The sequence below is a fragment of the Paroedura picta genome, chromosome 15, assembly GCF_049243985.1.
Source record: "Paroedura picta isolate Pp20150507F chromosome 15, Ppicta_v3.0, whole genome shotgun sequence".
NCBI lineage: Eukaryota > Metazoa > Chordata > Lepidosauria > Squamata > Gekkonidae > Paroedura > Paroedura picta.
The window spans coordinates 19703403-19717424 of record NC_135383.1 but is presented as its reverse complement, the minus strand read 5'-3'; the positions used below and the strand labels follow the sequence as shown (position 1 = coordinate 19717424).

Sequence of the window (14022 nt, the reverse complement as noted above, 5' to 3'; positions counted from 1 at the left end):
TGCCCTGCCGGTCCCCAGCCTCGGAAAGGTTGGGGACCACTGATCTAGTCCAACCCCCTGCACTATGCAGGACCCTCACATCCCTATCGCTCATCCACTGTAACCTGCCACCCCCTTGAGCCTTCACAGAATCAGCCTCTCCGTCAGATGGCTCTCCAGCCTCTGCTTAAAATTTCCAAAGATGGAGAACCCACCATCTCCTGAGGAAGCCTGTTCCACTGAGAAACTGCTCTAACTGCCAGGAACGTCCTCCTGATGTTTAGACGGCATTTCTTTTGAATTAATTGGATCTGGTCTGTCCCTCTGAGGCGAGGGAGAACAACTCTGCTCCATCCTTACTCCGAATGATTATGCCCAAGTGCCCTGGGTGAGACAGAATCGACAGAGCATGTTCTCCTTTGCTGTCCCTACCATAAAGAGCCAAGGGCTAAGTTTATTCTCCCACTCCTGGGCAAACTCCACGACAGCTCAGAGGAGACTCGCTTAGACAATTTATTAAATGGCGAAAACCTGTCTTTTTCAAGCCAAGTGACCAAATTCTTGTACTTATTTGTGCAGAGTCTGAAATAACTGATGTCAATAGTAGCTAGGGCATATTATGATGTCTAATGCTTGAATTTCATATACTTTTATGTAATTTTATTTTATTCAGATGGCTTCTTACTGTTTTAATCTGTATTTGATATTGGATGGTCTATATCAGGGGTAGTCAACCTGTGGTCCTCTAGATCAGGGGGTAGTCAAACTGCGGCCCTCCAGATGTCCATGGACTACAATTCCCAGGAGCCCCTGCCAGCATTCGCTGGCAGGGGCTCCTGGGAATTGTAGTCCATGGACATCTGGAGGGCCGCAGTTTGACTACCCCTGCTCTAGATATTCATAGACTACAGTTCCCATGAGCCCCTGCCAACATTTGCTGGCAGGGGCTCATGGGAATTGTAGTCCATGAACATCTGGAGGACCACAGGTTGACTACCCCTGGTCTATATGACTGACTCTTCACACACACCTTGGACTGATGCAGGGCTTGGCCAGCAGGAGAGGAGGGTGGACATCTTTCTGGGCACCAAAATGCCCTGAATTAGCTATGATCCGGACGAGCTGGCTAGGAAAGCAGCACACAGAGAAAGGGACTGACTGTTCACCAGGGCCATCTTCACAGAATTATCCGCCCCTGGGCAAAGCTGTACACCTACGCAAGCACTCACAGGAATAGGAACGTCAATGATTAAAAATTAAATTTGTATTAGATCCAAAATGTATGGCACTAAATATGGTACCAAATAATATTAAAATGTAAAGTGAATAATAAACCCTTACCCATTTGGGAAACCCTTCCAGGGGCGTCAAGAAAATCCAGAGTTTCAAACCCTGGTTGAGAAAGCCTGATTTAAACACCAAAAAACGTGCTGTACAGCAGAATTTAATCAACACAAGCATTTGGACAGTACAACATAAGCCTTGAACTTGAAATACAAATATTTCAGCTGCCCATGCGTTAAGCCAGCCCTGCTGTTCACACTGCTCCCGTATCACAACATACCCTCCACTCCGAGGCAAGGAAGAACGCAGGAGATACAAGACCAAATCATATCAGAGGTTGCCGGAGAGATGGAAATTTGCAAGAACGGATCCATTTAGATAGGTATGTCATCTTGACAGCTCTATCTGGACTAGATAGATCTATCCAAACTAGCGTTTGCGTTCCAGCTGAAGCCTATCAGATGTTATCATCTTTGTTTATATAATCTTCTCTTATTTAAGAGCTGATTTATCACATGCTCTTCCTGAGGCAGTTGACAAGGAGAATGGAATCGAACTGTGCCACTAACTCGCCAATAACAAATATCCATCTAAATATGCAACTAAATCTGGCCATTTAAACCAGAAGAAGAAGAAGAAGAAGAAGAAGAATTGGTTCTTATATGCCGCTTTTCTCTACCCGAAGGAGGCTCAAAGCGGCTTACAGTCGCCTTCCCTTTCCTCTCCCCACAACAGACACCCTGTGGGGTGGGTGAGGCTGAGAGAACCCTGATATCACTGCCCGGTCAGAACAGTTTTATCAGTGCCGTAGCGAGCCCAAGGTCACCCAGCTGGTTGCATGTGGGGGAGCGCAGAATCGAACCCGGCGTAAACCAGGGAGGCGTGAAGCTGACTTTGGTGTTTCTTGACATCTGCTGTTGTCACCTGGATCACTTTCCTCTGCCCCTTCAGGTAGTTGGCCTTCCCGATTGGTTTGTTCATTTTATGACTTTGGGACATGTTTTTATCCCGTTTATGAGCAAAGAAGTTAACAGTTATATAAGCCACACGGGGAATATTTTTTGCCAAAGGAAACCGACAACAGAGCCAAAACAAAACCTTCCAGATTGGGTTTGCAAAAAAGGAGAAGCAAAACCAAAATGGGATTTTTCAAATCTGAACAGCAGAAAAGAGAAATCTCAGGCGACAAACGGCTGGAATCACCAGCAGTAAATGAAAATCATTAATCTAGAAGTGAAAATGTGTAAAGAACTCAAGTGGATGTCAGCTATATAATAGACATCGTCAACCCACTCCTACTAAAACAAAAAGAAAACTCAACAAACAACAACAACAACAACAAAAAGGGAGCTGCAAGGACATTTGATTTGGTGCCGGGAGAAATATTCCAAGGAAGGGGTTCCACAAACTATATGCCACGAAAGAAAGGGAACTAAAAAGGAAAGGCAACTAAATACCTACACCCCCTCTAGGGAGCATATCCTCTAATGAAAACTGTTGCTAAGGTCCTGGAAATTTGAGAAGTTCCCAAGCAGGACAGGCATCTGATCCTTATTGTTTGTCCTGAGCATTTAAGGTATACTGCCATTGAACATGGAGGCTCCATTTAGCTATCATGACTAAGAGACAGAAAAAAACATTACCTCTGATAAGGAGAACTTCCATCATTAGATGCAATATATCACAGACCCATCCTGCACTGGTTGTACCAGATCAGGCACTGGATTGAGCTACCCACTACGACCCCGAGAGCTTTCCCCCTCTCTGCCTCAGAATGTTCAGGCCCTATTAGCCTAGACTGGAAGTTGGGGATTTTTTTTTGTCCCAGTATGCATTTCCTTACACTTCCCAGCATTGAACTTCATTTGCCACACAGTTGTCCACTCACCCAGCTGGGGGAGGTCCTCTTGGAATGCTTCACAGTCAACCTGGGTTTTTACCATCCTGAATAATGTTGTGTCATCTGTAAACTTGGCCACGACATTAAAGGTAAAGGTAAAGGTATCCCCTGTGCAAGCACCGAGTCATGTCTGACCCTTGGGGTGACGCCCTCCAGCGTTTTCATGGCAGACTCAATACGGGGTGGTTTGCCAGTGCCTTCCCCAGTCATTACCGTTTACCCCCCAGCAAGCTGGGTACTCATTTTACCGACCTCGGAAGGATGGAAGGCTGAGTCAACCTTGAGCCGGCTGCTGGGATCGAACTCCCAGCATCATGGGCAGAGCTTCACAGTGCCTTACCACTCTGCGGTTATTCACCCCTAGTTCCAGATCACTGATGAATACATTAAATAGTACCAGCCCTGATACCAGTCCTTGTGGGACGCCAGTCGCGCCACTGCTTATTTCCCTTCATTGTGAAAAGTGACCATTTATTCCTACTATTAGCACCATCTCTGTCTCTGTCTCTCTGTGTCTGTCTCTCTGTCTCTGTCTTTCTGCTGCCTCTGTCTTTCTATTTCTCTTCCCCCTCCCCCTTCTTCCCTTTCCCCCTGCCTTGGTGGGCACCATGTCGAGACCCCGTGGTGTAAAAGGAAATGAGCAAACTTTGGGAACAAACCGAGAGAAAACAGGTGGGACAGAAGCATTCCAAGGCATGACGAATGGCACACCCCTGCATGCCAAGGACCCTCCACCGCACAACACTCAAACTTACGTTTTCACGTAGGGATCGGAGTAGCCATTTGCATCCATGGCCGCCAGATGTGCGCAACGGACGATGCCCACCAGCAGACCTTGCTTCTGGGAGCTGTACTTGAGAGAGATGAGGATCCGGCCACGCTCCTCCAGGGACTTGTCTTCTGTTTTATCTATCTGCGCAGAGAAAGGGAGACGTGGCTCAGCTCCCAGTTTCTTGCTGCAGCTGTGCTTTTCAACCATAACCGGTGCCCCGGCCCCTCCAGTTGCCAATGCAAAACAGCAAAAAGGTTGGGGGACTTCCCAGCTTGGAGAAAAAAGGTGACTAACACTGCAACGTAAGCAGAGTCCTACTCAGGGTCCTATTGAAGTCTGGTGTAAAACAGAAAGTCCTGTAAGTTGTGGCTGGTTAGGGAGTAAAGATTTGTCATGATTAATAGAAGAAACATTGATTTTATGCCCTACTTTTCACTACCCAATGGAATCTCAAAGCAGCTTCCAGTCGCCTTCTCTTCCTCACCCTACAACAGACTCCCTGCGAGGCTGAGGGAGCTCTGGAAGAGCTGTTCTGTGAGAACAGCTCTAATAGCACCGTGACTAGCCCAAGGTCACCCAGCTGGCTGTATGTGGAAGAGTGGGGAATCAAACCCAACTCGCCAAATTAGAACTGACACTGACTATCCCAAGCTAGTGTAGAGAAAGCAGAAAGTGGGATTTCCTTTCTTCCTTTCTTCTCCCTCTCAGAGTATTAGCATCTTCTACATATTTGGCAATGCAGGACAAAAATACATAATTTGAGCAAGCCAGAGGGGAAGCAACCCAGCCCAATGAGGCCTGAGCAGGCTCCAGGAGGTGTATAATACTGAGAGCAATTGAACATCAGTTCATGGGAGGATTGCCAGCTATTAAACTGCTCATTTAATATCAGCTTCATCTGCTGCAATTAGCATGTGATGCTATTTAACTTCACGGCAGAAGAAGCTTCAACAGCCCATTCCCAATAATTAAACCTCTATTAAACAGACAAGATGCTTTGGTGGCCCTAGTGCGGGGCCTTGGAACTTCCCCAAATCGGTGGGAGTTAATTATTTTACACACACACAAGCACACAAACACAGTGGGACCTTTAAAACATAGAGAAAGGGGATTGGTTGCCTGGATTGATTGACACGTGGAAGCGAGTCACATATAAAGTGTGTTGCTCTCTTCCACCATTTCCAGCAGCAGATGTGGAGGGTGAAAAGTACAAAAAGGTGGCAGACAAAAGTGAGACAGATGAGAAGGGGCTGGGAGGCGCGATATGATTTAGCGCTATACCATTTGGCTTGCGTAGCGCTATTTTTACTGATGTGCGGAAATTGCCGCTGTTTTGGAGGGTGGACTCCGTGACACTACACTTGACTAGTGTCTTCACTGCGCTATATTTATTTGAAGTCTCTCCCCTCCCCAAACCTTACTTTCCTCAGGCTCCGCCTCCCAAATCTCTAGGCATTTTCTAAACCAGAGCTGGCAACCCCATCTAACACACTGGGCATCATAGATCTATGTAGCAAGGCAAACTTAATCAATCGCCTACTACAGAGTCCCTGATATCCAGCAGAGGCAAAACTGGCATTCTTTTATGATGTATCATGAGGCTCGTTGAGCTCCCTTATTTGGGCTGGATTCTTTGTTCCTCAACCACCCGCACAGTTGCTGCGTAGTTGCCTCTCTCCTCTCTTGTCTTCCCAACTCTCGGAGTAATAAATTACCAAGCGGAGAGTCTGACACCATTAATTTGCCTGCTGGAATGCCAACATGCTCATTAACTGCCCGTGCAAAGGCAGGATTAAAAGCAACTTAAACGGCCCCGATTGCAGGTTGAAGGCAGTGTCAGATCCAATCAGGATGCCGCTTACACAGACTGGTGGCCCGGTTCAAGGGAGTGTCAGATCCAATCAGGATGCCGCTTACACAGACTGGTGGTTCAGTTCACGGAGAGGAAGCCCTGGGGGGTCAGTCAAGGGCAAGCCCTGATTGAATTTGCAGGCTGCCTTGACGGGGACTCAGAAAGCCTCCCCAGCCCGTCTGCTGAGAACAGAACTTTGGCAGGTTCTCATTTTAAAGCTCCATGAAAGCCACAAGTTATCATTTAAAACGGAGGGAGGTTGTCTACAGGTGTGCCAGCCTGAAAGCGAAATCCTCAGTCAGGGGCTTTTTACCTACTGCCAGCTCAAGTATATCCCTGCCGTCTACACTGAATTCAAATCCCTCTACCCTGTTCAAGAAAAAAAAAAGGAAAGAGACTCCTGCTGCACTTGACTCCCCTCCCCACTCTGAGCCTCCCCAATCAAGTGCAGAACACTTTCTCCTTACATCTAGTCTGTATTGAGCCTCTTGTGGCGCAGAGTGGTAAGGCAGCAGACATGCAGTCTGAAAGCTCTGCCCATGAGGCTGGGAGTTCGATCCCAGCAGCCGGCTCAAGGTTGACTTGGCCTTCCATCCTTCCAAGGTCGGTAAAATGAGTACCCAGCTTGCTGAGGGGTAAATGGTAATGACTGGGGAAGGGAATGGCAAACCACCCCGTATTGAGTCTGCCAAGAAAACGCTAGAGGGCGTCACCCCAAGGGTCAGACATGCTTGTCTCGGTGCTTGCACAGGGGATACCTTTACCTTTTTAGTCTTTTTACCATGTGCGCTCCCCCACATGCATATTATCGCGATAAAAGGGACAATGGAATTAATAAAACCATTACAGGCATGTAGAAGACAAAGATATTAGTTTTTTCCAAGGCTTGGAAACCCCAAACATGGAATATAGGGAGTAACATGCTGTAGCAAGTTAAACAATTTAAGTATCTTAGGCTTCATTTCCAATATAAGTTATCCTGGGCAACACATAGGAGATATGCTATAAATACTGCAGAATACTTTCTGTTTCAATTGGGGGGGGGGAGGTGGGCAGATAGAGGAAGACCTGAATTCAAATTGATCCGAATTCAGCAGGATCCACAACGGACAAAACGCAGTAAGTGCAGAATCAGCCCTGAAGTGGTTGGTGAAAAGGGCTGCCAGGTTGCAGCTGATTTATGATGACCCAGTAGGGCAGGCTTTCTCAACCAGGGTTTCGTGAAACCCTGGGGTTTCTTTACAACCCTGGAGGGGTTTTCCCGAATGGATGGGAGTTAATTCATTTTTTAAAAATTGTTAAATGTTTATGGAGCGTTATGATCATATATGGCTATGTCAATCTGCCTCCTCCTCCCAAAATGGCCAGTGATAGGCCTGGAGGGGGTGGGAAGGGAAGGGCGTGTCCACAGCTCTGCCTCCCAACCATATTCTGTGTGATTGCACCATTTGGTGTAGTGGTTAGGAGTGCGGACTTCTATTCTGGCATGCCAGGTTCGATTCTGCGCTCCCCCACATGCAACCAGCTGGGTGACCTTGGGCTCGCCATGGCACTGATAAAGCTGTTCTGACCAAGCAGTGATATCAGGGCTCTCTCAGCCTCACCCACTTCACAGGGTGTCTGTTGTGGGGAGAGGAAAGGGAAGGCGATTGTAAGCCGCTTTGAGCCTCCTTCAGGTAGGGAAAAGCGGCATCTAAGAACCAACTCTTCTTCTTCTTCAGTAGTATCAGGGCTCTCTCAGCCTCACCTCCCTCACAGAGTGACTGTTGTGGGGAGAGGAAAGGGAAGGCAAATGTCAGCCACATTGAGCCTCCTTCGGGTAGAGAAAAGTGGCATATAAGAACCAACTTCTTCTTCTTCAGTAATCTCAAGGCTCTCTCAGCCTCACCTCCCTCACAGGGTGTCTGTTGTGGGGAGAGGAAAGGGAAGGCGACTGTAAGCCGCTTTGAGCCTCCGTCGGGTAGGGAAAAGCGGCATATAAGAACCAACTCTTCTTCTTCTTCTTCTTCTTCTTCTTCTTCTTCTTCTTCTTCTTCTTCTTCTTCTTCTTCTTCTTCTTCTTCTTCTTCTTCTTCTGGGGTTTCTCAAAGCCTGAAGAATGGTTCAGCGGCTTCTCAACCGTAAGAAAGTTGACAAAGGCTGCTGTAGGGCTTTCAAGACGACAGACATTCAGGGGTGGGTTTGCCATTGCCTGCCTCTGCACAGTGACCCAGAATTTCCTTGGTGGCCTCCCATCCAAATACTGGCCTTGGCTGAGGAACAGTGTGGTGTAGTGGTCAAAGGTGGCGGACTCTTATCTGAAGAATGGGATTTGATCTCCCATTCCTCCACATGCAGCCAGCAGGGTGACCTTGAGCTTGCCGCAGTTCTAGGGCTGTTCTCTCAGAGCAGTTTTCTCAGAGCTCTCTCAGCCCCACTTAACTCACAGGGTGCCTCTTGTGGGGAGAGGAAAGGGACGGTGACTGTAATCTGCCTTTGGGTAGTGAAAAGGTATTCCTTTGGGTCGTGAAAAGCGGCGTATGAAAGACCAGCTCTTCTTCCGCCTCTTTGCTGCCAAGACGTAATGACACGGGGCTAGCAAGAGGCTATTTACTGGGTAGAAGAGGAAGAGTTGGTTTTTATATCCACGAGAAACTGCTCTGTGAGAACAACTCTAACAGGACTGGGACTGGCCCAAAGTCACCCAGCTGGCTGCATGTGGAGGAGCAGGGAATCAAACCCCGCTCGCCAGATTAGAAGCTGCAGCTCTCAACCACTACAACAAGCTGGTAACATTGCATTCCTCCCTGCCATGAACAGCTTCAACTGCCTGTTTCTACCAATTCAGCCTCCATTAGAGGGAGAGGGAGTTTTTCTCCAGGCAGGGCCCGGCATTCTTGTTGCCATGGCCCAGGTCAAAGGTGCAATGGGCAGTCCCTGTGGCACCACTGGGGCTGCGTGGATTTCTGCCTGTCGCATCCCTGCCCAGAAGAAAAGAACAGCAACCTGTTGTGTGTGTGTGTGCGTATTAATCAGGGCGGCTTCCCGGATCAAGGCTTTGCAAGGGAGGCGTAGACGCCTCCTCATCACACAATATTGTCGGCCGTCTTCCCGGATTCCAATAACCCGACAATCTTGTTGCTCCTTACATCAAACCCTGCTGCCCTCTCCTCCTTCCCGGGGGAAACGCCTTGGCTCTCCTCCCACATGTTCTCTCCGAATGGCTCATCAAGAGCTGAGCGGCTTTTGCAGATTCCGGTGTCTGTCTGTTTTTCATGGAAGCCGCAGCCTCCTGTAGGATTTGCAGCAGCTAAACTGGAAAATGTGCTTGTGTGTGCGTGTGAGTGTGTGTGTGGAGTTTCAGGGAAGAAAAAAATGCAAAACAGATCGACTTGCATGTGATGTTCCTTTCCGGAGTGGCGGGATAATTGTGGAAAAAATGGAAAAGGTTTTTTGGGTTTGTTTGGGTTTTTTTTCAGTCAACCTCTTCCTCTCCCCTTGATTAGAGAGGGCTGGTCCTATTAGAAGAAGAAGAAGAGTTGGTTCTTATATGCTGCTTTTCGCTACCTGAAGGAGGCTCAAAGCGGCTTACAATCGCCTTCTCTTTCCTCTCCCTACGACAGACACCCTGGGAGGTGGGTGGGGCTGAGAGAGCCCTGATGTTACTGAAGAAGAAGAAGAGTTGGTTCTTATATGCCGCTTTTCTCTACCCGAAGGAGGCTCAAAGCGGCTTACATTCACCTTCCCTTTCCTCTCCCCACAACAGTCAGCCTGTGGGGTGGGTGAGGCTGAGAGAGCCCTGATATCCATGCCTGGTCAGAACAGTTTTATCACTGCCGTGGCAAGCCCAAGGTCACCCAGCTGGCTGCATGTGGGGGAGTGCAGAATCGAACCTGGCATGCCAGATTAGAAGTCCGCACTCCTAACCACTACACGAAACTGGCTTAGAAACTGGCTGACGCTGATGAAGCCTGGGTGCGGTTTCCCCTGGGAGACAGGGACCCCCTTATTTCAGAGGCTGTAGCAGGTTTCCTGCGTAAAACACTTTGCTGCCTTCAAGCTCGATGGACGGGTCACTTAGCCCTCACGAGTATTCTGCCTTCAATGAAATTGGGATTTTTATCTGGATACCTATTTTATGCATTGTTTTATAGCTCATGCCAATAAGGTCTTGGATTGATGGATGGATGGATTGACTGGTCCTGTCCCTGGAAATATCTGGTTCAGCCTTTTTTAACCTTGTAGAGGAACCCCTGGAATATTTATCAGGCTTCAAGTAACCGTGGAAGCGGTGACCTGCCCCTTCAGAGAAGTGGGCGCAGGAGTAAGAGGCGGGATCCAGCCAATCTATCGATCGATCATTGGCCATTTCCATAGTGGAGAAAGAGGCTAGGCCTGCAGAGGAACAGGGAAGTGGGCTCCAGTGATGTCTGGTGATGTCAGCGGCCACTTGAAGTTCTGGGAAAGGCCGCAGAACCCCAGGGGAGCTCTCATAGAACCTCAGGGATCCCCAGATCCCTGGTTGGGAATATCTGAGCTAGCTGATCTGCAATCATTTCTCTGCCAAGAAAAGCAGTTGGTCCACGTCAGACACTTACCTATGGAGGGGGGCATGTGGAGGGGGCGTTCCGGTGGTCTTGGCCAGCATATCGCTGAATCCAAGCTGCTGCAAGGCAGAGAGGGATGCCAGGACGGTGCAATTCTGCACTGAAAGGGTTGTTCTCTCGTTTGCTGGGTTTTTTTTTTAAGCTTCCTTTTGAGAATCAAACTCCTCAGGGCCCCAAGCTGTGCTGCATTCTTCAATTCTGAGTCTGGATTTGTTTCCTTTACTTATTTATTCCCATCCCACCTTTGTGTCCAGTGGCTTCGATCAATCTCCTTCCCTCTGTTTTATCCTCCCACCAGCCCTGGAAAGCTGTTTTGGCAGAGAGGATGTGACTGGCTCGAGAGCCTCCAGGGCGGAGGGGACCTCCGAGATCTGACACCAAAACCGGCCACTGCACCACCCGGGTATCCCAAGGTGGAGGACAGCATCACTCACGGGCAGCTGCTTCTCCAGGCAGATGTTGAACTTTTTGGTCTGGTTGGGTTTGAGCTTCTTCAACGGGATCCTGGTTTCCCCAATGAACTCGTTGTGGCGGAACTTGTCCTCGTCGCAGACAGAAATTCTGAAAGGCACACAAAAAACAGAGAGGAAATGTTTTTGAGGTCTGACACTGTCAGTGAGCCGCCACCGCCCCCCCCCCCCCCACGGCCCATTGTCAAGAAGGCCAGCCTCACCAGGAAGCAAGAAAGGGGCATCTTCAAATCCCAAGGCTCCCTAGGCTACATCCAATTCAGGGCTGGCATCACGGATTGGCACAACTAGGCACCCACCAAGCTCAGAGCGTGGCAAAGGGTCCACCCACCACTGAAGAAGGACAAAAGGTGGTTTTTATACACCACTTTTCACTAACCGAAGGAGTCTCAAAGCGGCTTACTATCACCTTCCCTTTCTTCTCCCCACAACAGGTCCTGTGTGGTAGTTGAGGTTGAGGGAGCTCTGACAGAACTGCTCTGTGAGAACTGTTCTAACAGGACTGTGACCAGCCCAAAGTCACTCAGCATGTGGAAAAGTAGGGAATCAAACCCAGCTCTCCAGATTAGAAGAAGAGTTGTTTTTTATATGTTGTTATATGTCAAAGCAGCTGACTATCACCTTCCTTTTCCTCTCCCTACAACAGACACCCTGTGAAGTAGAAGGATCTGAGAGAGCCCTGATATTATTACTGCTCGGTCAGAACAGCTCTATCAGGGCTGTGACTAGCCCAAAGCCACCAAGCTGGTTGCATGTGGGGGAACAGGGAATCAAACCTGGCTTGTCAGATTAGAAGCTGCCGTCCTTAAGCATGACACCACACTGGCTCTCTACTGGAGATTCCGGGTCTATTTGTCAGAGAGAAAAGTGCCTGAGGCAAGCAGAGGCCATGCTCTCTCTCAGGCGTCCCTTCCAACTGGCTTCAAGGCCCCCAAAACACAGGAGTGACTCTTCTGATGATCTCTTTGAACCCAATGGCACTGCGGGGTTGTGGGGGGGGGGGATGTGAGAAATTCAGAGTCTTCTCCATGCAGCAGGGTCACAATTAGGGGCAAAGGGAAGAGAGTCATGACTGGAGAGCGTGAGGTGGCTCTCGGGGGGGGGGGGGGAAGGAAGCTGCAAAGGAGGGGCTCATAGAAGCCTGAAAAATATTCCAGGGGCTCCTCCATGCCGGAAGGGTCAGAAAAAAGCTTCCTTAGACTCAAGAGTAAGTTCGAAATGACGCCTGACTGCAGCTAAGAGCACGTCACTCCCATTTTGACCCAGCATCCCGTTTCGCCGTGGATTTTTAGACATGTTTGTATCTTGCAGGCACCTTGTCCAATTTGGAGTGATGTTTGCACATCCAGCGTAAGTCACTGATGCTGTACAGCACTGAGCACGCTGAAACGATGCCAAACACATTTGATGGGGAAAATTCAGCATGCGGAAAGGAAACGGGGCCAAGATCATGGGTTCGAGTTGGGAAAAGAGGAATTTGAATGGAGCTTGGGGGGGGGGCAGGGATGAGAAATTAAAATCCATCCGTAAGTGGATTCCTAGCAACAAACATTCTTCTGCTTCCCAACCCGGCCTGCAGCCGCTACGCTCTCTCAGCATTCCAGAGAAATTTCAGCCGTAAGTAGCTGCATTAGTACATGACAGCAGCACTAAATCCAACCTTAGCAGCTCCTGAAAAGCTGACAAAGTTTTCCAGGGGACCAGCTTTCCCAGTGGAACAGGCTTCCTCGGGAGGTGGTGGGTTCTCCATCTTTGGAGATTTTTAAACAGAGGCTGGAGAGCCATCTCATGGAGAGGCTGATTTTGTGAAGGTTCAAGGGGGTGGCAGGTGACAGTGGGTGAGCGACAGGGTTGTGAGTGTCCTGCATAGTGCAGGGGGTTGGACTAGATGACCCAGGAGGTCCCTTCCAACTCTAAGATGCTATGATTCTATGAATGAGAGCTCACTTTATCAAACAGCTCGCAAAGGCAAGTTTTGACTCTGGCCCATTCTGCAAGTGGTGGATAATGCACTTTCAGGGTGCTTCTGCAGTTGGATTTTCCTGTGCGAAACAGGAAACCGACTTCTAAAGTGTTAAATGCCAATAAAGGCCTTCTGCATTCTTCTAAAGTGCACCGAATATCCTAAATTCATGCCATTAAGTGTTTTTGCCTCCTAATCTGCCAAAAAACTCTAGGATTTTATTTTTGTTCTACTGCCAATGCTAGGCTCTCAGGCGCACCAAAATGGAAACACAAGGACTGCTTGGTGTGGACATTGGTTAGAAAAGAGCAGAGAGGTGGCCACCAGGACAAAACTGACCAGTCTAGGAAACAGAAGGCCACTGGAAGAACGTCATGACCAATGGAACATCTTTCTAATTAGCTGTGGGTAATTAAAAGCACATCTTCAATTTGTGGTATTATAAAGGCTGCTGTAACATAATAGATGTGGGCATTTAGGGTGGAGTTGTTATTAAGAAAATGCTGGGGAGAGATATCCTATGTATTTTCTAAAATGTGTATTTTTCCATCTTTGCATTCTGTTAATCTAAATTTTAAAAAATTTATATATAAAAAGTGTGTTATCCAATGTGCGCGGTCTTTAAGGAGCGACTTGGATTTTGCGCTTCCTGAAGAATGTGACTGTAGAAGAAGAAGAGTTGGTTCTTAGATGCCGCTTTTCTCTACCCGAAGGAGGCTCAAAGTGATTTACAGTCGCCTTCCCTTTCCTCTCCCCACAACAGACACCCTGTGAGGGAGGAGAGGCTGAGAGAGCCCTGATATTAATGAAGAAGAAGAGTTGGTTCTTAGATGCTGCTTTTCTCTACTCGAAGGTGTCTCAAAGCGGCTTACATTCGCCTTCCCTTTCCTCTCCCCACCACAGACACCCTGTGAGGGAGGTGAGGTTGAGAGAGCCCTGATATTACTGAAGAAGAAGAGCTGGTTCTTATATGCCGCTTTTCTCTACCCGAAGGAGTCTCAAAGCGGCTTACATTCACCTTCCCTTTCCTCTCCCCACCACAGACACCCTGTGAGGGAGGTGAGGTTGAGAGAGCCCTGATAATACTGCATGGTCAGAACAGCTCTCTCAGTGCTGTGGCAAGGCCAAGGTCACCCAGCTGGTTGCATGTGGGGGAGCGGGGAATCAAACCCGGCTTGCCAGATTAGAAGTCCTCACCACTACACCAAACCGGCTC

General features: G+C 48.6%; 1 protein-coding gene across 2 annotated transcripts in view; it reads right to left on the bottom strand.

The window, feature by feature from the left end:
* DOC2B (double C2 domain beta) overlaps positions 1-14022 on the bottom strand; it is a 151474-nt gene that overhangs the window by 19667 nt on the left and 117785 nt on the right. For both annotated transcript variants that reach the window (XM_077311226.1, XM_077311227.1), the window contains 2 exons: positions 10808-10934; positions 3919-4076 (listed from right to left, as the gene is read on the bottom strand). In XM_077311226.1, coding sequence (XP_077167341.1) covers positions 3919-4076; positions 10808-10934 — 285 coding nt within the window. The remainder of the gene's footprint in view (positions 1-3918; positions 4077-10807; positions 10935-14022) is intronic.